The 22,111-nt window shown below is 38.1% G+C and overlaps 1 protein-coding gene across 1 annotated transcript; it reads left to right on the top strand.

Annotated features, from left to right (window-relative positions):
* The first annotated feature begins 1,229 nt into the window (after window positions 1-1,229).
* On the top strand, window positions 1,230-21,228 carry mapkap1 (MAPK associated protein 1). The gene is made up of 12 exons (XM_082539600.1): window positions 1,230-1,416; window positions 3,268-3,746; window positions 10,614-10,703; window positions 12,229-12,377; window positions 13,045-13,217; window positions 13,334-13,510; window positions 15,361-15,470; window positions 16,608-16,715; window positions 17,606-17,746; window positions 18,208-18,345; window positions 18,752-18,849; window positions 20,625-21,228. Exons 2-12 carry the CDS (start codon window positions 3,464-3,466, stop codon window positions 20,745-20,747), a joined length of 1,590 nt encoding a protein of 529 aa, XP_082395726.1. The 5' UTR covers window positions 1,230-1,416; window positions 3,268-3,463; the 3' UTR covers window positions 20,748-21,228.
* The last annotated feature ends 883 nt before the right edge of the window (window positions 21,229-22,111 follow it).

Below are 22,111 nucleotides of genomic sequence, written 5' to 3'. Positions count from 1 at the left end.
CTTCATCAGGTAGGATGTCAGAGCTACTGGCCTGTAGCCTTTGAAGTTCTTGGGACGTGGAGTCTTTAGCACTGGTACAACACAAGAGGTTTTTCCAGAGCTGTTGAACTCTCCCCAGCCTCAGGCTCAGTTCGAAGATGTGCTCCATCACCCCACACAGTTGATCTGCGCAGGACCTGACAACCCTTGAGGTGATGCTATCTGATGCAACACCAAAACCTCCGCCACAGAGGGCGGACCCTGGGAGCACACCAACAGACACTCTCATGTAACGTGACAAATACACATATTATACAGCTTATACGGCATTCTCTTAAAATTATGCATGTATTAATAAATTAAGCACTTTATTTTCTTTAGCAGGCTTGACGAAATCGATAAATGTACTCACATCTCTTTAATGACTTTTTGGAAGAATTTAAACATACCTTCAATCATCCTTACACAAAGGAGGATGCAGCCAAATGCTTATTAAACTATTCCAGCAACAACACTGCTGAGCTGATGTAGCTGGGAAGGGTCTGATTAACACAATGGAAAAGCGACAGATGCAAATAATGGCATGTTTATATCGTGGCTCGTTGGAGCATTTCCTTGCGGCTTGTCCATCTCCACTAAATGCTGCCTGCAATACTGTGCAGTTAACACTGTCCAATCGATTTCAGTGCAGAACAAAACGAAATGAACTCTTTCACCATAGGCTCCCCCAGCCTTTGAGCCAATTGTCCAATTACTTTTGGTGTCTTTAAAAAAAGGGTGGCACATTTTAAGGACCTGAATCTTCTGAACTCTTCATTCCAGTTTAAAAGTGGATACCCTCAGACGAAAGGTGAGATTCTACATATTATGTCCATGTCAATTATATAACAATAATTGGAATATGTTTCAGTAAACAGGTAAAAAAAAACACAGTTTCCAAATATATATGGACCTCATTTTAGGTCGAAGCACATAAAATGCCCTCCCTGACTGTCGGGTATATTTTTTACAATTATAATTATAACTAAATAATAATAATAATAATAATAATAATAATAATAATAATAATAATAATAATAATAATAATAATGTTAGACTTAATCAAATTAAGTCACATGATATTTTCATAAACAGTTATATTTTAATAAAAGCGTAATAAGGATAAAAATGTTGCAAAATATGTCGATGACTGAGGCTTTCTGTGAAAACGAAATCAGTCTTTTTTTTCTTTTATCACGAAGTAACGGAACCGGAAGTATAGCCGGGTTGGTTGTGGGTTGGTTGTTAGGCAGAGCATACCAGGTTGAGTTGGTTTGTATTATGACTTTAATGTGGAACATTAGTCGTGATGAACAGAGTTTCTGACTCTATTATGATTATGCTTGTATAATATGGAGAATGGTGGATGTTTCTTTCCCTTGGTGGATACATCTAAAGGTAAGACGTCGTCTTAAACAAGGGAGGTGCAACCAAATGCTGGTCGCGTTAGCTTAAATGAGCTTGCAAGCTACTAGATTGAACCGCTTCTGGTGAAATATTTTTCCAATCCTGATACTAAAAATAAACCTTTTTGCCACTCTAAGCAGGCGGACTGCGATTTAAAAAAGTATTACTTTGAAGTCAGCCGGCTACGATGGTTAGCAAAAAAGACAATAGCTACATCACCTATCATTAAAAACAGCTACGATGAATCATTACGTGAGGTGCTTGTTGGAGGTATCAAACAGTATCACTTGGCATTACACGCCATAACACATTTCGCTTTAGAGAAGAAGACCCTTAAGCTGTCAGCAAGGACAAACCTGACAATACACTACAGCTTTTCATTAGTTGCAGTTAGCGTCGTCTAGAAGCTCTTTGCAATTACTGGATCTTCTAATGTAAGATTAGGCCCGCCGCATACAATTTGAACTATTCAAAACCTAACAATATGTTATTAATAGTTTGACGTTTGTTTACTAAAGTTACAAAAAATCTTGGTGCTCTGGTCCTGATCCTTTATTGGACGTGTTAACGTTGGTATCTCATTCAACCTAGTTTGAGTGTGGGGTTGTTTTGGCCTGGCTTACAGCTCTTATTTACATGTTGAAATTATCAACATCTTTATGTTCAGTGTTAATATCACGGACATTCAAACTTCAGTTTTTGTTTGTTGGTATCAAAGTTCAAACCCATTTAAAGAGATTATTGGCAAAATGACAATCTTTGTTTTAACTGTTGAGACTTTTAAAGCCTCTTCAGCCAAGCTGAGGGCTATACTGTGAAGCAGGAGTTGGGTAAACTATGTGTGTTCAGTATATTTAGGGTATCTCTCCATTGTCTGGATTCACATATCCTAAAATTGATGATCAGGATAACCGATCACACAAAGCTGGTTATCAAGTCACTGTGTTAACGAAGGGTCTCCCCTGTGCATTCACACGAAATGTGTGGCACTGGCAGACATCTGACCAATCACAAAATAGGCGTTTCAGGAATCTTGTGACTCTTCTTCCATAGAAGATTATCCCTCTGAGTGATACCTATACTTTAGATATGTTATCAAATTGCATTAAAAATCTTTATCATAAAAATATACCAGTAAAATGCATCACTGTTTTTAAAAATGACGAGAAAACTCTTTACTTAATCTGGTGATTTGGCGCAAGCAATAATAATTTTAATTCTACTTAACAGTTTTATCACTGAGTGGGATTTTGCTGCCATTGATGATTTTTAAGGCAGCAGCTGCACATTAGAGCTCTACATCTTTAAAATAGATCCATTTAAACATTAAAGTTTACTGTCCCACATCAAACAGCTAGCTGTGTCCTCAACCTTTGATTGGGTGTAAAACAGCCTGTTTCAGTTTAAGTGTTGTTTTCAATAAAATGCATGCTCAAAAGAAATGTTTTGTCTCACTCCCATCCCTTCTTGTTGCATGTTGAAGCTCTACTTGGAACCTTGTTAAGATCCAACCATGCAAAATATGAAAAAAAAAAACCCTACTTTTTTTTGCCCATTTTTCAAGTGGTTAAACTTTTGATCTGGACTGCATAAAGAACAAAAACAAAAGATTGTATAAAATACAATATTAGTCCCTTAAAAGCAAATGCTGCCTTGGCAGAGGTTTGCTTCTTGTTTTAGTTTATTGTATTTATTTATTTAAACTGTGAAAGTTGGAAGTTAAAGTGGGCTTTGGGATGTGTGAATTGAGCTTAGTTTTTAAATATATCAGTTTTAAAAGATTGAGCTGAAATCCTACTTCTAGACTGCAACATGTAATAACAATTTCTTTGCTCTCCTTAGGGACTACTTTGCCTACCTTGGACCTGAAAAAATAGTCATCAAAAGATGGAAAAGGTGACACCTCTCTTGTCATCAGTCAGAGCTGTAACACTCTCAAACAGAGACTGATAAGAAAAGAAAAGGAACCCTTTGGCATACAGGCAAGAGGGTGAGAAGATTTCCAAAGCGAAAAGACACACTTAGCCAAACAGAGGAAATGGCATTCTTGGACAATCCGGCCATTATCCTGGCTCACATCAGACAATCTCATGTGACCAGTGATGATACTGGAATGTGTGAAATGGTGCTAATAGATCAGGATGTTGATCTTGAGAAGTGCCAGCTTTCTCTGGTGCCTGGTAGCAGCTTTGGGTCAACTGGGTCAGGCCTCCTGAATGAGGGGGGCAGTAGTGTGACAGACAGTCATCCCTGTGACCTCTCTCAGTCTATGGACATCACCTCCAGCTGGGACTTTGGCATTCGTCGGCGCTCCAACACAGGTAAACTCATCTTCAGACTTTAGCTTGTTAGTTGGGCCAGCTTTCTGTCAGACCTCCCTCCTGTCATTATGGTGGGAGGCAGCCAGAAAGCCTGTTCTGCTGCTGTTTGAAGGGGTTTTGTGTGGCTAATCAGGGCTAGTGGTTTCACTGAGTTAAATTGTGTGCAGCGCATGTGAAAAGCTTGGGATTACACTGTGGTTCATTGTGCATTTAAGTAATTTATATGATGTGACATATTGCATTAAATATGGTTATGGAGATGACAAATGACACAGCAAAATGAATAATCATTGACTATGTGTCACCCAGCTTCCGTGTGCTCCAAAATCAAGTGCCTACTCTATATAAAACCAAATTTCTGCAAACATTTGATGACAAAACCATGATGACAAAAAGTGAGGGAAACCCACTACTTCAGCAAATGTGGAATTTATTTTTACATTTTCAGTTTTCATATTGTTGTTCTTTGTTGGTGTTATTACCATTACTACTGTGGCTCCAGTGGATCATGGGCATGAATGTAATAGTAATTTGGCACTTTTAATAATGTCTTTAAACTTCATTTTTCAGGATGGAATGGTGATTCAGCATACGTTTTTAATGACTTACCTAAAGACTTGTAGCGAGTTTTACATTGTCATGGACTGAGAGGATGTTGACCAATAAAGAAGCTCAACTGAAATTTGTAGCTGCCCACATGCCCAGGTCAAATGTGGAAAATATCGCTATGGTCAGACAAGACAAAGCTTGAACTATTTGGCTTGCAAGCAATTCAGCTCAATTTTATTTATGTAGCACCAGATCGCAACAACAGTTGTCTCAAGGCGCTTAATATTGTAAGGTAAAGACCATCCCAATAATAACTTAGAGTTTTAGGTCAGACTACAATAACCTCAGTTTTTATGTGAATTTGGAAGCAGAAAATCAGGTCATCCAGGTCTTTATGTCTGTAAGAAATTCCTGCAGTTTAAATAATTTATGTATATTATCTGGCTTCATGGATAAATAAAGTTGGGTATCCCTGTGGAACTCCCTAGGTAACTTTAGTGTGTAAAGAAGACTCCATTTGCATTAACAAATTGGAGTCTGTTAGCTATGATTTAAGCCACTGCACTGCAGTACCTTTAATACCTACAGCACGCTCAAATTGCTGTAATATTATATTATGGTCAACAGTATGGAATGCTGCACTGAGGCCTAGGAGGACAAGCACAGAGATGAGTCCACTGTTTGTCCACATTTGTAACCTTCACTGAAGCTGTTTCTGGGTTACTGACCGCTTAAAGGCCTGTCTTACGTACTCAAGTCATAGAGATAGGTTGATTATGTTTAAGCTTAAAGCATTAATTAATGGTAAATAATGCTTCTTTGAGTAGTCTTGTAGGAATGGGGTCTAAAAAGCACAATTTTGGCTGCAGTGCTGAAGAGAAACCTAGGATGGTTCTTCTTCACTCAGTATAGAATAGTAAGATCTTCCAGCTTTACAGAGGGCTTTTTATAGAGCAAAAAACTAATCTTCCAGGCTAAAGGATGATCTTCTAAATGAGTGAGTTGCAATTTCCTCTCCAGCTTATGAGTTATGCTTTAAGGTGTGTATTTGAAAGTAAAAGGATGTGTGTTTTGAGGAGAAAAGATGAGGCTTTTAGACCCAAGAGCACTGTTCCAACAATACTTGTTTTTTTTTAAAAGTCATTAAAAATATAAACTGTACAATCAGTCCACAGTGGAAAAAGAACAGTCCATCCATTTGGACTGATCTATTTTCTGCTAGGTCTAGGCTACCCCTGCAACCAAGGCCTCCCTTTACCTGACCACCTCCTCTAACTCTTCTGGAAGGAGTATACCAAGACGCTGCCAAGCCAGCTAATCTCTGGGTCATACGTCTCCCTTGGGGCCAGACATGCTTTGGACACCTCCTCTCAGAGCCTTCCAAGAGACCTGAATGCCTGAACAAGCTCAAGTGTCACCTTTCAATGTGGAAGAGCAGCGGCTCCACTGCAAGCCCCTCTCAAGTGGCCAAGCTCTTCAGTCTATATGAAGGCTGAAGCTCTGCTCTGCCATGATTCATAAACAAGATTGTGAGATATTTGAAGCCCTCCACTTGGGGTGGTAATTTATTCCTGTGCAAGAGTGGGCTGAGCAGGGAAAACATTACATAGGCTGTTTTTGTGCTTATGTTTGACTAATGGTGTATCATCGTATTGCTGTAATGCAAGAATATTCCACTATAATACTGCTACTCCTGGCATCTTGTGGCAATATATTCACACTGCGAATTACATGGCTGCCATCAATGACAATAGCTCATTGGAAAAAAATGACTAAGCTATCCTTAACTTTGTTTGCAGTAATAAATACTGCTGCCTCGAAACTGCTCTCACAGATGAAGTTCTTTCTTTTTTTTGTTTGTTTGTTTTTTTGACTCAATAGTCTCAGAAACACAATTGCAGTAAATTTCATTGAAATAGTGTGATATAATTTTGAGGCTATATTGCCTACCCGTAGTTTCACAAATTGTGTGTCCGGATATTTTGCCCTGTGTAAGAAGTTTGTTGTGTTGTCCTTATGTGGTTAGAATCACAGTAAAAATTGTGCTAATTTAATACAGGTCCTGTCTAAATGTGCTCTTTAGTGCTCCTGCTAGCCAGTATAAAAGCAATGTATTATATAATTTGAAAAGCCACAGCTAGTGTTGTGGTATAAGCTGAATAAAAAATAAATAAATAAATAAATGAATAGATAAATTTCATATCATGTGTGAAATTTAGTGTGCTACCAAGCACTGAGAAACTGATGGGACAACAATTCTTCTGAACCATGCTTAAGTTCATTTGTCCTTTTTTATATTTTGTTAATTATTCAAATGGATGAGTAACACAAAAAAACAACCCAATAAAAAAGTTTTCACTCTCAGTTTCAAAATTACTGTATTTCTACTGTTGGAAATTACATTCAGCACTATAAACAAGACCAGAATTTAATAGAATAATTCACCATTTAGATTTGATTATCTTAAAGCACATGCTCTGTTTTTGCTTGCCATTTAATTACTGTTAAGCAATTAAATGGCAAGCACCCATCAGTATTTTACACTCTTAATGCAAAACGATGATGGTGCCCTCCTAACGTATAGAAAGCATCTCTACTTGTGCTTCCAAAACAACTTTGACCCAACAGAAAAAAGGGACTTCGGGGCTGGGGCTGTTCTGCTGAGTCCAGTAATGGGATGCAGGCAGTAGATCTTCTGCATCCCATGGGTGAATGGTTGGGCTTGTTGCTGAATGTCTTAGTTAATCTTAATGGGATATGAGATGAGGACCTCAGGAGTTTTGGAGGGTAGAATGACTCGAAATAATGCTGCGAAGGGTACTTGGTCTCCAGTGTTGTCTATGCGGGGACATCAGAATCCAAAATTGTTAAAATAATCGATGTAATTAACTTCATTTGACAGTGGTATTCATTTTGTTGCTGATTGGGTCATCAGGGATATCCTCAGCTGAGACTATATGCCATGGAAAAAGACTATCTGGCTTAACAGACCTCTCTAACCCACGAGTCTTGCCACCCACCAGAATACAGACTTGGTTGTGTCATGTTCTTCTATTATCCCTATAATCCTAAAGTTTGGTGTTATAATCTAATCTAATCAGTCATCAATTGAGGGTGTTGGTGTACTATATTGTTTGTTTTGTAAAAATTGTCTATAGTGAGGTTAAAGTGAGTTTGCAACTACTTTCAGAAATTTTATTTGGAAGGAAAAGTTGGTTTTGGTGAAAGAGGGAGTCCAAAGGTAGACATTGTCTCCTTTTGGCTCCCTTGACTTTTGTATTAGGTTTTGTAGAGTGACGGGGATGGTTTTGGGTTGTGGGTCGAAAGCTGCAATCCTCTGAGACTTTCAGCCTTGACACTGGATACTGACCTCTTGTGGCTCTCATCAGGACTTCACCAAGATAGCTGTGACAAACCAGTGGCTGCTGGTAAGACACGGATTAACAACCATGCAAGTTTTATTTTATGCTAGCCCTTTTTGAACTGCTATACTTTTTTGTGTACACGACTGTATTTAAAGGGTTGGTCATATTATTAAAAAGATTTACATGCCAGATAGTCAGTGTAGCTTCATGAAAACTGGTCTTTTTCTTTAAAGGCTCAATTAGTGGTACTCTATATGGACAAAAGAAGTGAGTCACATCTCTTAATTTTTTAATTCAGGGGTATAAAATTAAGCACCTAGTCATTCTGAAAGCCTTTGACCCATTTCTCTCAAAAATGTTTATTCTAAAGAGCTCACTTAATTGGTTCTCAACATGGTACTGATATATCACCCTTCCAACATTTATTACCACTATTATTGTGGACTGTTGAGCTGCCTTGGCTTACCTTGGACATAAATTGATCTCTACTGTACTAACAACAAAGGAGCTTGCCCTGCACTCATGTTAGACTACCACTCCTTGTTCTTACTACTCAAAAACAGACCACTTACAGAAAGGGACAAACTGTAACTAAGATGGTTACAGTCTGGCCAAAAGTGGCTGAGTCTACCCTTAAGTGCTGTTTTGCCCGTACTGATTAGAATCCGTATCATCACAAAGCTACCCAGGGTTCCCACACAGAAATAGAAGTATATCCCTCTTCAGTATAAAAAGTTGCATAGTCTGTCACAATATAGAACTTAATAGACGTATACCAAAATAAGAAAACTTTGAATAAAGTTTGGATAAAGGATGACGTTTGTCTCTTGCTGATAGACGTACCTTGCATTTAGATTTGGCGGCACTCTAGCCCACAGATGCAGGTACAAAAGAGCACTGCAAAGAAAAACTATACATGACAAATTGATAATGCCCTCCTATAACACAATCACCTACGGAGCCCGTGGCAAAGAATATGTGCAATAACTGATCACATGAGCACAGACAGTTCCCGTATTGTCCATAATGCTTCACTCCCTGATGTATTAAACCATTTCTATGCCAATTTTGACAGACTCAATACAGAGACTCCCATCAAAACCCTGCCACCACCAGATGGCCATGTACCTCTGCCCTCTGAGGTCAGGTCCTCCCTAAACAGAGTGAATTAACACAAAGCTGCTGGCCCTGACGGTATACCAGAACCCGTGATCAGAGCATGTGGCAGTAAGCTGGCTGAGGTGTTTATTAACATCTTTAACTTGTCCTCAAATGCTTACAAGTCGATGAAGGTTAGAAGGGTGGTGGATCAGTTCTCCAGCTAGTCCAGTCTTGGGAAAGATCCTGAATCCCCAAGTTGTCCCCGATGCAGTCATCAGAGTGCGACTGTTAGAAAGCTCTAACCCTAAACCTCTGTTTAACTAGGAAGATCCCATTTTGATTAAAAACCCTTGAAACCTTTCAAGGGAGACCTGGCCAAGATGGGCAGCAGCAAGTATCACGCAGTTACAAAAATGACACAATTAAACACACACAACAACAACAAAACACACATACACAAAAATGCAAATGAAATTTAATTAAAATGACAAGCAATCTAATTGAAACAGTCGCATGTTATGGATTAAAAACACTTAATGAAAATAATTTTGTCATTTTCCAGTCATTCTGCAGCTCGTTCCAAGCCAAGGGTGCTAAATGGACAAAAGCTCTTTTGCCAAGTTCAGTTTGTGCAAATGGAACAGAAAGCAACAAGTAATCTTATGGACGAAGAGAATAACGACCAGCATGTTTCATTGCAAGGAGGGAACATGTATATAGAAGGCAGCAATCCAGTTATTGCTTTACATCTAAAGCTATATCAATAAGAGTTAAAGGTTCTATCAATGTGTGAGAGACTTGTGGTAAAAAGCTCAGAGTAAAAACGTGCTATAGAAGTAGAAGTAAATTTACTTCACTTTGCCCTTAAACACTACTTAATGATTATAGCTCCGTACCATTACTACCTCTTTCCTTTCTAAGCTGGTAATGAAATTATTTCACCTTGTCCAGCAAATGCAGAGAAAACCCGGTTTTCGTCAACTGCAGAAACTGAACAGGCAACAAGCTTTAAATTCCTTAATCTATGTCATTTTCTATAGATACACCTTCTGTCTAATACAAAAATGTCAATAATCCCTACACTTTCTGAGGAGGTTGAAAAATACCTTGGTAGCATCTCCTACTGCACTGTACAAAGCATTATAACATCTTTGTGTTGTATGGTAACTAGGCGACCGTTGGTCAAAGGGCCCTGCAGTGGGTAGTAAAAGCAGCTGAGCAGTGTTAATAGTGTAACTGTCAGCAACTTGTCATCAAAGACATCTAAAAGTGTTGCATCCGACATGAGTGTAACTCTGTCTCTGACCATATTTCGTAAGTATTTTATCAAATGGACTCTATTAAACACACATTCATACACTATATTATACACAATGACTGAATCTGAAACTGTGATATGCCGCCACTTCAGCAATAACAGACTAGCAATAAGTTACTAATCCTATATTTTATATACATCTTATTCTGTATTTTATTGTATGATATTGTAATGCATTTGAATTTCCCTCCTTTTTAAATCTTTTATCTTATTCTGTGTTTTATCTTACTTTGCTTTCTGCACAATAACATACAACAACATATTGCAAATTTCATTATACCGGCTATGCTTGTTACATGTGTAATAAAATGGTAAAGTCAACTGAATCAAACTTTTGGAGAGCAATGACATCCTCTGTGGTTGGAAATAATGACTGTTCAATGATCTACATTCTATAGAATCAGTTGTTTACAGGAATTTACAATAATTTTCATGATGTGTCGTAAATGATGATCTGTTGTCTGTTTAACTAAGTTTTAGTGACTCTGTTTTTGTATGCAATGAAGTTAATGACCAGCTGTCCTTTCTTTGTAGCCCAAAGACTTGAAAGACTAAGAAAAGAACGACAGAACCAAATCAAATGCAAAAACATTCAGTGGAAAGAGAGGGCGTCCTCCCAGTCAGGTACTGTTCCTAGTCATTTCTAAATACCTTTACTTTTTTAAATTTCACATTTTACAAACTTTGTAACACCATGTTTTACAAACGTTGTTTTTGCTTGTCATTTATATCCCTTAATGTCATTCTGATTACGTAGTTTGCTGAGGATCTGCATGTTCAAATGATTTTGTCTAAAATATGACATCAAATATTCTGTTGCCACAGGGCACAGACCACTTCATTAGTAATATATACTGAAGCATTTATAGAAGAGTATCTTAACATTTTAAGTAATCAAAGACAAAAATCTGTCTTTATTGAACCTGAATCAGTAACTGAACCAGTGAAGTGAATGGCACTTCTATACAGTGGTGTGAAAAAGTGTTTACCTCTTTCCTGATTTCCATTTTTTTTTGTATGTCACACTTAAATGTTTCAGATCATCAAACAAATAACACAACACAGATAACACAAGTAAACAAAATACAGTTTCTAAATGAATGTGTTTATGGCAGAGTTCTAAGACGAAAACCACTGCTGAGCAAAAGGAACATAAAGACTCGTTTCAGTTTTGCCAGAAAACATCGTGACAATCCCCAAGACCTTTGGCTAAGTGCTCTGTGGACTGACTAGACAAAAGTTGAACTTTTTGGAAGGTGTGTGTCCTATTACAGGGTGGTGGATCAAAAAGTCATACACAGTTTCAGAAAAGGAACATCTTACCAACAGTAAAATATCATGGTGATGTGATGGTCTTGGACTGTCTTGCTGCTTCAGGACCCATAAAACTTGCTGTGGTAAATGAACCATGAATTCTGCTCTCTACCAAAACATCCTGAAGGAGAATGTCTGGCTAATTGTTCCTGAACTCAGGCTGAAGCACAATTAGGTTCTGCAGCAGGACTATGATCTAAAACACAACAGTAAGTCCACCTTGCTGTTGTGAGACTTTGGAGTGGCCTGATTCCAACTGAGATTCGGTGGCCATAAAAAGGCGGTTCATGCTCGAAAACCCTCCAGTGTGGCTTAATTACAACCACTCTGCAAAAATGAGTAAGCCAAAGTTCCTCCACATTGCTGGAAAAAAAATCATTGTCAGTTATTGCAAACATTTGATTGCAGTTGTTGCTGCAAATGCTGTTGTTGTGTGGCCCAACCACTTATTAGGTTTAGGGTGCAATAACTTTTTCACACAGGGCCATGTATGTTTGGAATTGTTCCCCGCTTAATAATAAAAACCTTCATTTAAAAACTGCATTTTGTGTTTAGTTTGGTTATCTTTGTCTAAGATTGATATTTGTTTGCTGAGCTGAAACATTTAAGTGTGACAAACATACAAAAAATAGGAAATCGGGAAATGGTCAGATGTTTTTTCACACTGTATCAACACGAGCTGTTTGATAAAATCTCCTTAAATTCTCAGCAAAACCTCTAAGATAATGTGTTTAGATTCAGACACAAAAGCTCTTTAGTTGACAAAACTCCATCAGTATACGTTAACTCTTTTTTTTTTTTTTTCCTTCTTCCTGTTTCTGTGTGTTCTGTCCAGTGGAAGATCTGGGGTCTCTGTTTGAAAAGCGCAACTTTAAAGACAGGCCGCAGACAACTGGAACAAAATCCACTTTGTCACTGAGGCTTGAGCAGTGTCCCCAGCAGCTCAATAATCCCTTCAATGAATACTCTAAATTTGATGGCAAGGTGAATTATTCAACATTTTATTTAGGTTTATTTGGACATTAAATAATAGGATTTGAATCCAGTTTTGTAGAGTGGGGAAAACCTTTGTCTTCAATTTGATTTTCTTCAAGAATTGATAAGCTTTTTCTTTGTATAGGTTTTTCCATATATCATGATAGTCAGGACAGTACTCAATTTTCACTCAATTCAGGTTGAAAATTTTGTTTCTAATTAAATAAGCAGTTATAAATTTTATTGAAGTTATTACCCAAATAATCACAGCACAGTTTCAATCTAATTGTGTATTTATTTCTCCTTTGGCATTTGATGGTAGAATGCCACAGTAGAAATAAATAATTTCATTTGTCTGGTAGGACTTATAGGATCAGCTTTGTGTTTTGAAGTCTGCCTCAAAGGCATATGGTGCTATCAAGCATTCGCAGCAGGTGAATCTGCGCAGCCACAAAATTGACAGACATACGAACGTGCTTGTGCTAATGATCTAATCTGATGACAAAATGTACATCACTTTGACCCATGCTGACTCTAGCAGCCTTGTGGATGTGGAAACTATAACTTGCCTGTTAGTGTTTATTTGAAAAACAATAAGTTAATATTTGTCTACGTTTTGTCTGTTTGTTCGATGTAATGTTTTGTTTTGACTGCACAATCCTCTCTTCACTTTTAGGGCCACATCGGCACCACAGCTACAAAAAAGATAGACGTCTACCTATCAATGCAAATGACTCAGGAGAAAGTACATCCAATGACAGTGGTGACCATCGCCAATGCCCGTGTCCATGACCTCATTGGACTTATCTGTTGGCAATACACAAGCGAGGGACGAGAACCCAAACTCAAGTGAGCACAAAATGGCTAAAAAAATAAAACTGCTACATTTCACAGGATGTCTTTTTCTTTGTAACACACTTTTTCTGTCTCTCTATATCCAAATCCTTCCACCGCATATCCAACAGTGAAAATGTGAATGCTTATTGCCTTCACATTGCTGAAGATGATGGCGAGGTAGACACTGACTTCCCTCCGCTAGACTCCAATGAGCCAATACACAAGTTTGGTTTCAGCACTCTGGCCTTGGTGGAGAAATACTCCTCCCCTGGCATCGCTTCCAGGCAGTCACTGTTTGTTAGAATGTAAGTATGAAATGAGTGATATATCACTTATAACAACAAATGGTGGAAAGCTGATAGAGTTGTCTAATTATAGATACTTACATAAGTCTTGCTAGGACTAAGATAATGATTTCCATCTATGAATAAAACTACATTGTTGGGACAGCACAAAATGACATAAACAACCAGTTTGGCTCTGTAGGTTCACAGTCATCCAGGTAATGGTAGCCTTAAGAGCTAAACAGGAAGGCAACTTAGGTTTTTTTTTTGTTTGTTTGTTTGTTTGTTTGTTTGTTTGTTTGTTTTGGTTTGGTTTTTGTGAAGACGATTCACCTCTCAAACAAGAGGCTTCTTCAGTTTTAAAAGTTGACAGCCAATATATTTAAACAGTAGTTGGGTTGTCCCATAGGAGGTGATTATTGACCCACTATTAATCATGTGCATAATCACATAAGTTGTGAAAAAAGGCATGGGTCATTAGCATCAGGATTTTGGGTAAAACCACTGTGAGACCTTGCCTTGTCCTGTCATGTGACCTATCAAGGTCACCTAACGCAACTTGAGTTTAGAACAACGGTTAGCATCCCCTTTTTAGCTGTTGGCATGGTGATGTTTTGTTTTTTATTTAGAGATTTAATGACCTTTTCTTCAATTGTGATGTTGGATGGAGATGGTCTTGCACTGGAGAGGATAGCTGAAAGCTTCATCCTGATTTCCTCCGGTTGTTAACAACAGAAACAACAATAAGTATCATTAAACTATGAGGATAACCACTAATTTTCTGTTCACAAATTTATATAAGACTGAGGTTATTGTACTTGGCCCTAAAAGTCTTTGAAATATGGTATCTAACCAGATGCCGACTCTGGATGGCATTACCTCGGCCTCGAGTAATACTGCGAGGAATCTTAGACCCTTTTTTTTTTTTTTCTTTTTTTTAAAATATGAGCATGTCATTCAATGCTTATATTAATCATGTCTCAGAGTGATGCTGACTTCTTTGAATTCTAAGCTTGACTACTGTAATTTCTTATTATCAGGATGTCCTATAAACTGATGTAAAAATCAGCTAATCCAAAATGCTGCAGTAGGAATACTGGCGGGGACTAAAAAGAGAGAACATATTTTTTCCTGTGTGGGCTTCCCTTCATTGGCTCCCTGTTAAATCCAGAATCAAATTTAAAATCCTTCACCTCATACAAGGTCCTGAGTAAACAGACCCCATCTTAACCTAATATTCTAATCACACCAATTAAGCCCTTTGCTCTCAGACTGCAAACTTGTTGTTCCTAGAGTATTTAAAAGACGAATGGGACGTAGAGTATTAACTTCCAGGCCCCTTTTCTGTGGAATCAGCTTCAAGTTTGTATTTAGGAGATGGACGCCCTGCCTGATTTGGCGCTATATAAATATTTCCAGTATTAAACGATGTTAGGGTGTGGACAAGTAAATTTTTACAGGCTGATTATTTTGTGCTGCATTTAAATAAATATTTGAATATTTGGCAACAGGAAGGCATTTGTATACAACAGTAATACTGTTTAATTGCTAAAAGTAAGGTCTATGATAATAATTTCTCCAAAAACTATTTAAAGTAAAATGTTCCAAATAAGGTAGTTGAGATTAAAAATACATGAGGTGGCTATTCAAAACAAACAACATATTGAAACTTCCTGCTGTTTGCAAATTGAAAGCAGAACACAGTAGATTATTTATTCAGATTACAATCTTGTCTTCGTGTCTTCAGCTTAGCAGTTTGTGCTAGCACAAAAAGCAGTACTCTGATACTCGCATCTTATTGCTATGAAACAATCAGAACCATTAAATGTTGCTTAATGCATTCTTAATTATTTTCTATTTTTCTATTTTAGAAATGCTGCTCATGGTTTTTCTCTAATTCCGGTGGACAATTTGAAGGTGACTATGAAGGAAATTCTCCAGAAAGCTCTCAAGAAGAGGAAAGGTTCACAGAAAGGCTCGGGTAATGATGTTTGCACCATTTATTCCCTTCTCTCTTTAATGCAAGGAAGACGGTGTGCTGTCTTTTTATGATCTGTTAATCATAAAAGTGTGCTGTTTTCCTTGAATTATCCATAAATATAAACCATAAATATAATCTCTTTTGGATACATTGGGCATAATTCTACATCTTTGTATTTTGTGTCTGAAAATAGTTTTTGGCATGTTTTACTATATACCTCACATTGCTAGATAAGGAGTGATTAACCTACAGACTGCCTAGATTGTAACTTGACTTTCCACTCCGAGTGCCTTGTACAGATACAGGCCCTTAGCAAGCAGTGGCAGTTATGAGAGCTGAGTGTCAGCCATTTTCCAGGCACTTCCCAGATGCTGGGAGTCCTCCCTCCTTCTCCTGGGACATCTCTGCTTTCTACTATGAACACACTTTTCATTAAGTTGCAGAATGTTACCAAGTGTGTGTATGTGAGGATAGCATGTCAGTGATGGAAATAACTATCTCTTTTCATCAGCAAGAGTTTTGTTTCTGAGAGACAGTAATTTTATTAACTGTGTTTGATCTAAAGAAGTCAAACCAAAGAAGGTTCACATTACAGGAATTCAGAGGAGACAAAGGGAATGGCTAGAAATTTAATAATACATAGAATATCTTGGCTCTTAAGAGGGAAGTTTGGTGGAGTAGAGCTGCAGTGACCCTAATGACACTGGTCTCTAATTAGTGACAGCAACCAGTGGTTGTAGAGCCTAAAACGTTTCACTTTTGACACATGAATGAATATGCATTTGACAATTTGACACATGAGACACGCAGACTTCAGGAGGAGTTACAGTATCTGATTAGTCCGAAAGTCATGGGCAAAGGAGAATCCCAGATTATTTTGGATATGCTTCTTTTTTTTAAAAATATATATTTACATATCTACAGTTCCAGTTGTTACCAGTAGCTTTCCTATTAGTTAACATTTCATTCTACTTGAACAACTGCAGCACAGTCAAACAATTAGTCTGGCACTAGTTTGAAAGTAACAACTAAAAACAAGACCCAAGTTGTTGAAAAATAACTTTCTCATAAGAGTTTTGCAATATCAATAAAAGTTGTCAGTGCTGTGTTGATGTAAATACTCTCATTCTCAAACAGGGCCCTTGTATCGTCTCGAGAAGCAGACCGAGCCAAATGTAGCAGTAGACCTGGACTCCTCACTGGAGAGCCAGAGTACCCTGGAATTTTGCCTGGTCAGAGAAAACAGTAAGTGATCTTACAATGACTGTTGTCATGAGACCTCTAGACAGCAAACCTCTTGCATGGACTAAGTAAGGTACATAAAAAAGTTATTATGTTTGGAAAGATAAGTGTCTGGACTTCTTTAAGTTTCTTGACGACATTTCACCTCTTGTCTGAGAAGCTTCTTCAGCTGGCTTCTACACACCTTGGCTTGTGTGATTAGGCAGAGGACCCCAAGAGGGTCCATAACCCTTTTGGGGACATTTCCAAATAGGGCTTAAAATCTGGGACTCTCCACCAATTGCTCTTAGAACTGAAGAAGCTTCTCGGATGAGAAGACCTCTTCAGGAAACTTAAAGAAGTCCTGACGCATATTCTTGATGCCAGAATATGTCAGGTGTGTTGTACAGCTTGCTTTGTCCTTTCATATGATATAGTACTCTATGTGGTTTCTTTAAAAATAATTACACGGCCAACTTTGACCTTGGGCACTAACAGGAAGGTCGAGGTCAGACGCTTAGCCAACCTAGGTACTCATTATCCCCCAAGTCATACTATACTGTGAATTTTAAAGTCAATTCATGAAAAAATACAAAATGTAAACTGATTTTCTGATTTGGTGTGATCTTGATGTTGACCCAATTTTCACCTAAATTAAAATACCTGGAGTTGGTGTGACCTTGACCCAGTTATTATCAAAATGAAATCAGCTGGAGCTATTATTGGTATCTACCGTCCCACAGAATAAAAAAAATGATATTTTGAAAAATGTGGACGCTAGACTGCAAACAAACAAACAAACTGATTACATATTTCCTTCCTTCTGGAAGAGCAACATCAAACTTTAAGTATAGCCCTTGCCCTTCAGGGGTAGTTGCACTCTCTGAGTGCTCTTGTTTTCTTTCTGTCTTCAGGCTCCAGAGGTGAGGAGAGTTCAGAGGAAGACCCTCCTATTGACATCACCACAGTCCAAGACATGTTGAGCAGTCATCACTACAAGTCCTTCAAGATCAGCATGATCCACAAACTGCGTTTCACCACAGATGTCCAGCTAGGTACAAACTGCTTGATGCACGTTATCCGCTTACAAGTTGTAGTCAGTATTTTTTTAATTAAATTCATTGTGTGCAGCTTACAAAGATTTTTTTTTTTAATGGATTTTTTATGATTATTTATACTTGAAATACAATGGATCCCTATTTCTCCACAAAGAATGATGCATCTCATTTTTAGTGATTTTTGAATAGCAGCTGTATTTTTTTTTTAAACAATGAATTTAAAAAAAAAAGTTTTTTGTTTTTTTTAATTCATTGTTTAAACCTTAATATTAAAACAGTTTTTAAAGAACAGTCGAAACAACTAGAGGTAACAAATAAAAAACAAACAAATGGATTGCAAGAATTTATTGCAATTATGCAATGCGTGGCTACCGCAGCATTCTGCAGCGCCAACAGTGAATGTGTATCATGTATGAAATACATTGACCATCATGTTTTACATATGGGTATCTCATCAGGGATTTCAGGAGAAAAACTGGAGATTGATCCTGTCACCAATCAGAAAGCCAGTACTAAGTTCTGGATTCGGCAGAAACCCATTTCCATTGACTCGGACCACCTTTGTGCTTGTGACCTTGTGGAGGAAAGAAGCCCTAGTGAGTGGAGCACAGAAACATTAGGTCACCCTGCACATGTCAACACACTATTCATGTACTTAAACTTTCGTTACCTTTAAGGTTTATTTTGCTTTTATCCATTTATCTACATCTACACTACTCAAAAATTAAAGGAACACTGAGTTCCTTATCCCAGAAGTCAGTTAAACTTCTGGCATATTGATCCGGTCAATTTAAGTAGCTTACGGGGTTATTGATGCATTTCAGCTGTTTTGGTGTTAATGAAATTAATGAAAGGTGCACTAGAAGGCCAAACCATACTGACATTCTTGGTGACATTCAAATAGTTTCATCTCCTGCTCCTATCCTGCAGTCAGCCCAGAATGGTTGTTGGACAAGTTTGTTGTATCATTTTGGTCTAATGAAACATGTTTTTCCTTTACAGGTCATGCAATATTTAAACTCACTTATCTCAGCAATCATGACTACAAGCCTCTCTACTTTGAGTCTGATGCTGCTACTGTCAATGAAATAGTGCTGAAGGTGAGTTTGAGCTGAATGTCTGTGCTGGAACACATTTCTGTGAGGACAAAGATTTAACAGTTTTGATTTAATACCTGCTAAATATGGCAAAGCAGGAGTGGCAAAAGAGACTAAGCAGATCAGAACAATCTCTGTTATGTTAAAAGAACGAGTGTTTACGCAAGTACAGTTTAATGTACGCATTTCCCTTGATGATTTTCCTTTTGTTGGTCAGCTTTGATTAGATTGCAGTACCCTTCAACTCGTTAAAACAACTGCGTCGTTTTTATTTTTAGATCAGAACGATGGAAAGTAGCTCTGTTCCAATGTGTCACCATCAAATGTGAATGTACACCATGAATACAAAGAGACTCGCATGTCTGTAGTTGCTGATGTGTGACACTCTTTGCAGAGATGCTGCACACAGGCAGTGCTTCGAAATATCATGTTTCATGATCCAACAGGACAAAACCAAAACTTATATCCTCGTGCAGTCGGTGAAATGGCTCAATGAGGTCCTTGCCAGTGCGCTCGAATGGAACATCCATTAATAGGAAAGGCTAGTTGGTGCTATTTAACATTCTGAGCAGGATGCACACAAGCAGTGCACATCTCTTCAGATACCCAGCCACTAGAATTGGGTCATAATTTGGTCCAAAGTTTTAGCATACCACAATTATTTCCCATCAAAAACTGTTCCTTTTCAGTGCGAGTGTCAGGACTCAGTTGATAAAGTCTGTCCCTTGTCTCTCCTGTATCTTTTGTGCTATGGACACTACATATTCATAGCTCTTGTTAGTACACCTCCAAACATTGCTCTACCAACCTATTAAACCTGGGTCAGTCAACTAGGAGCTATTTCTGTTAATTTTGCCCGTGTTTTATGTCCACATCACCATGGGATATTTGTAAACGTCACCACGTACGCTTCAACCCACTCTGCTTCCGCCAAAGCCCCAGGGCAAACCAGGTTCTGTTAAATCAGCGTCTGTGTACAGCTCGAGTCAGTCAATGCCAGTTGTGTTATACGGCTGACCACATGGATCACCCAACCTCCTCAGGTGGCTGTCTGCATTTCCAACACTCCTGGACTGATGTGTGCGTGGCTTCCTAAGAGCTGGAAGAAGTGCTTGTAACCTGTAGGTTTTGAGGAGTGAAATGCATGAAGGGTTAACGAGAGTGCCGTTTGGTAGCTTGGGTTGGGTTGATGGGGCAGCAGGTAGTTTTCTCTTTGGTGCTGGCGCTGATTCCTGCAACCTTCAGCCTTTTAGCATAGGCAAAGGGTCAGTCCTCTGCTTCCAGCCTAGAGCTGCTGAAGCAAGGGGGAAATAGCTGAACCAGTCCAGCAGATCTGTCCTTGAAAGTAAATGTTTACTATGACTGCCTGTATTCTTTCCATCTTGTTCGTGCCAAAAAATGCTTTTTTGTGACTAACTGTGTGATTGTTGGGATTTGAAGAAATGAGAGCAAATTATGCGCTTTTGTTTTATGCCGCTAGAAACAAAGTGCGTTAAGATACAATTTTAAAATGGATTCTTTGCTAAGTTGTTTTGTGACACTGTTTAATCCCCTGAGTTTGAAACACCTTCAGCTAATACTGAAGACCAGTTATTAAAGAAAGAAAGAAAGAAACAGCAGAAAGTCTGGATCCTTGGAAAGAAGATGTAAAGAAAAAAGGGGTGGCTCAATAATTTTTCACAGTACTGTAGTGCAGTGTTTGAAATGCAAATGAATGCATCACACAAATCTTTTAAGTCAATTCATAATTAATGCCAGTTTTTCCCAATTTTTTTCAGATAAACTACATCTTGGAGTCCCGGGCTAGCACCTCCCGTGCTGATTACTTTGCCCAGAAACAACGAAAACTGAGCCGCCGGACCAGCTTCAGTTTCCAGAAGGAGAAGAAGACTGGGCAATAGACGGGCTCCTCTGCCACCTGTCAGTTCATTCTCTCTATATAGCCTTGTATATGGAGAGCATCAACCTAAATCTACAATCCCTATAAAGAAGACTGGCAGAAATGCGACAAAGATGAAAATGAGAGGAAGAGAGCAATGGTTAGAAAATGGTCCTGTAGGATGTATGTCTGCTTCAGCAGAGCAAGGTGGAAGTTTCTGAAACTTCACCAGTGTCAAGTCATTCTTTTTCTAACATTGAAAAAAAGACTTGTTTTGGCTGTTGTGTTTTTGTCAGGTTTTTTTTTTTTTTTTTTAACTTTTTGTTCATTCATTGCCTCTGAATCTAAGCTCTGTCCTCCAGGATGGATATGTAGAGCTTCAACAAGTTGGCAATGTGCACCAAAAAAAAAAATCAAAGCTACAGACTGTATTATAGCTTTTGCCCTCCTCGTCTAACAGATTTAACACGATGTGAAAATAAAGGTTTCACATTTTTAATGTATTGTACAGAGATATTTTTTATTTAGGAAATGAAAAGGTGTCTCTGGACTGTGTTGTTGGGTTTATCAGTCTAACATTAAAGCATTTCATTCAGGCATATATTTAAAAAAAAAAAAAAGTTTTAATAGCAAATATTCTTCATGCTTTTAGAAGATCAAACACTTTTAGAAATAAAAAAAAATTGTTAATTTGAAAGTTTTAAAGGGATAAATGGACTGGTTCTTATCTGTGCACTCAAAGCGCCTCATTCATCTGTACAAGCACTTTTTTTCCTCTGATTTTTCTGCTGAAGTGCTTTTTATCTAACATTCAGATACATTCATACTTTGATGGATGCATCAGAGAGCAACTCAGGGTTAGTATTTTGCCCAAGGCTACTTGGCATGCAGGCTGGAGCAGACAAGGATCAAACCACCAACCTTCCGTTTAGTGGATCGCCCGCTCTACCTCCTAAGCCACAGCCACCTCCATATATAAAGATATGACATTTGAATGTCAAACTTTTGATTGCTGGGTTAACTCTTTATCCCTGCTCAATTAACACGGACTGTAAAACAAAGCAACAACTTGCCAGGATAAAAAAATGAAATTCCTTATCAATTCTCATTGCTCCACTTTGAGAACCACCACCGTCTCTAAGCAGGATATCAAAGACATTACATTCTTGCTGAATTCAGGTGTTTGTTTATGTTGGAGGTATTTCCCCTCTTTGTTGTGATCAGTGTTCATTACTAAAGTAAAAAAGTTGTTACACACATACAAAGAACATTTCTCTTAAAAGTAATGCAGCACGTTGATTAATTACTCCCAGGAAAAAGACATTCGTTAAACTACCTTTATAACTACTCGTTACATTACTTCAATCTTACTCTATATAATGATCT

The sequence above is a fragment of the Aulonocara stuartgranti genome (genome assembly GCF_965226115.1).
Source record: "Aulonocara stuartgranti genome assembly, chromosome: 7".
NCBI classification, from domain to species: Eukaryota; Metazoa; Chordata; class Actinopteri; order Cichliformes; family Cichlidae; genus Aulonocara; species Aulonocara stuartgranti.
This window is presented reverse-complemented; position numbering and strand designations above follow the sequence as displayed.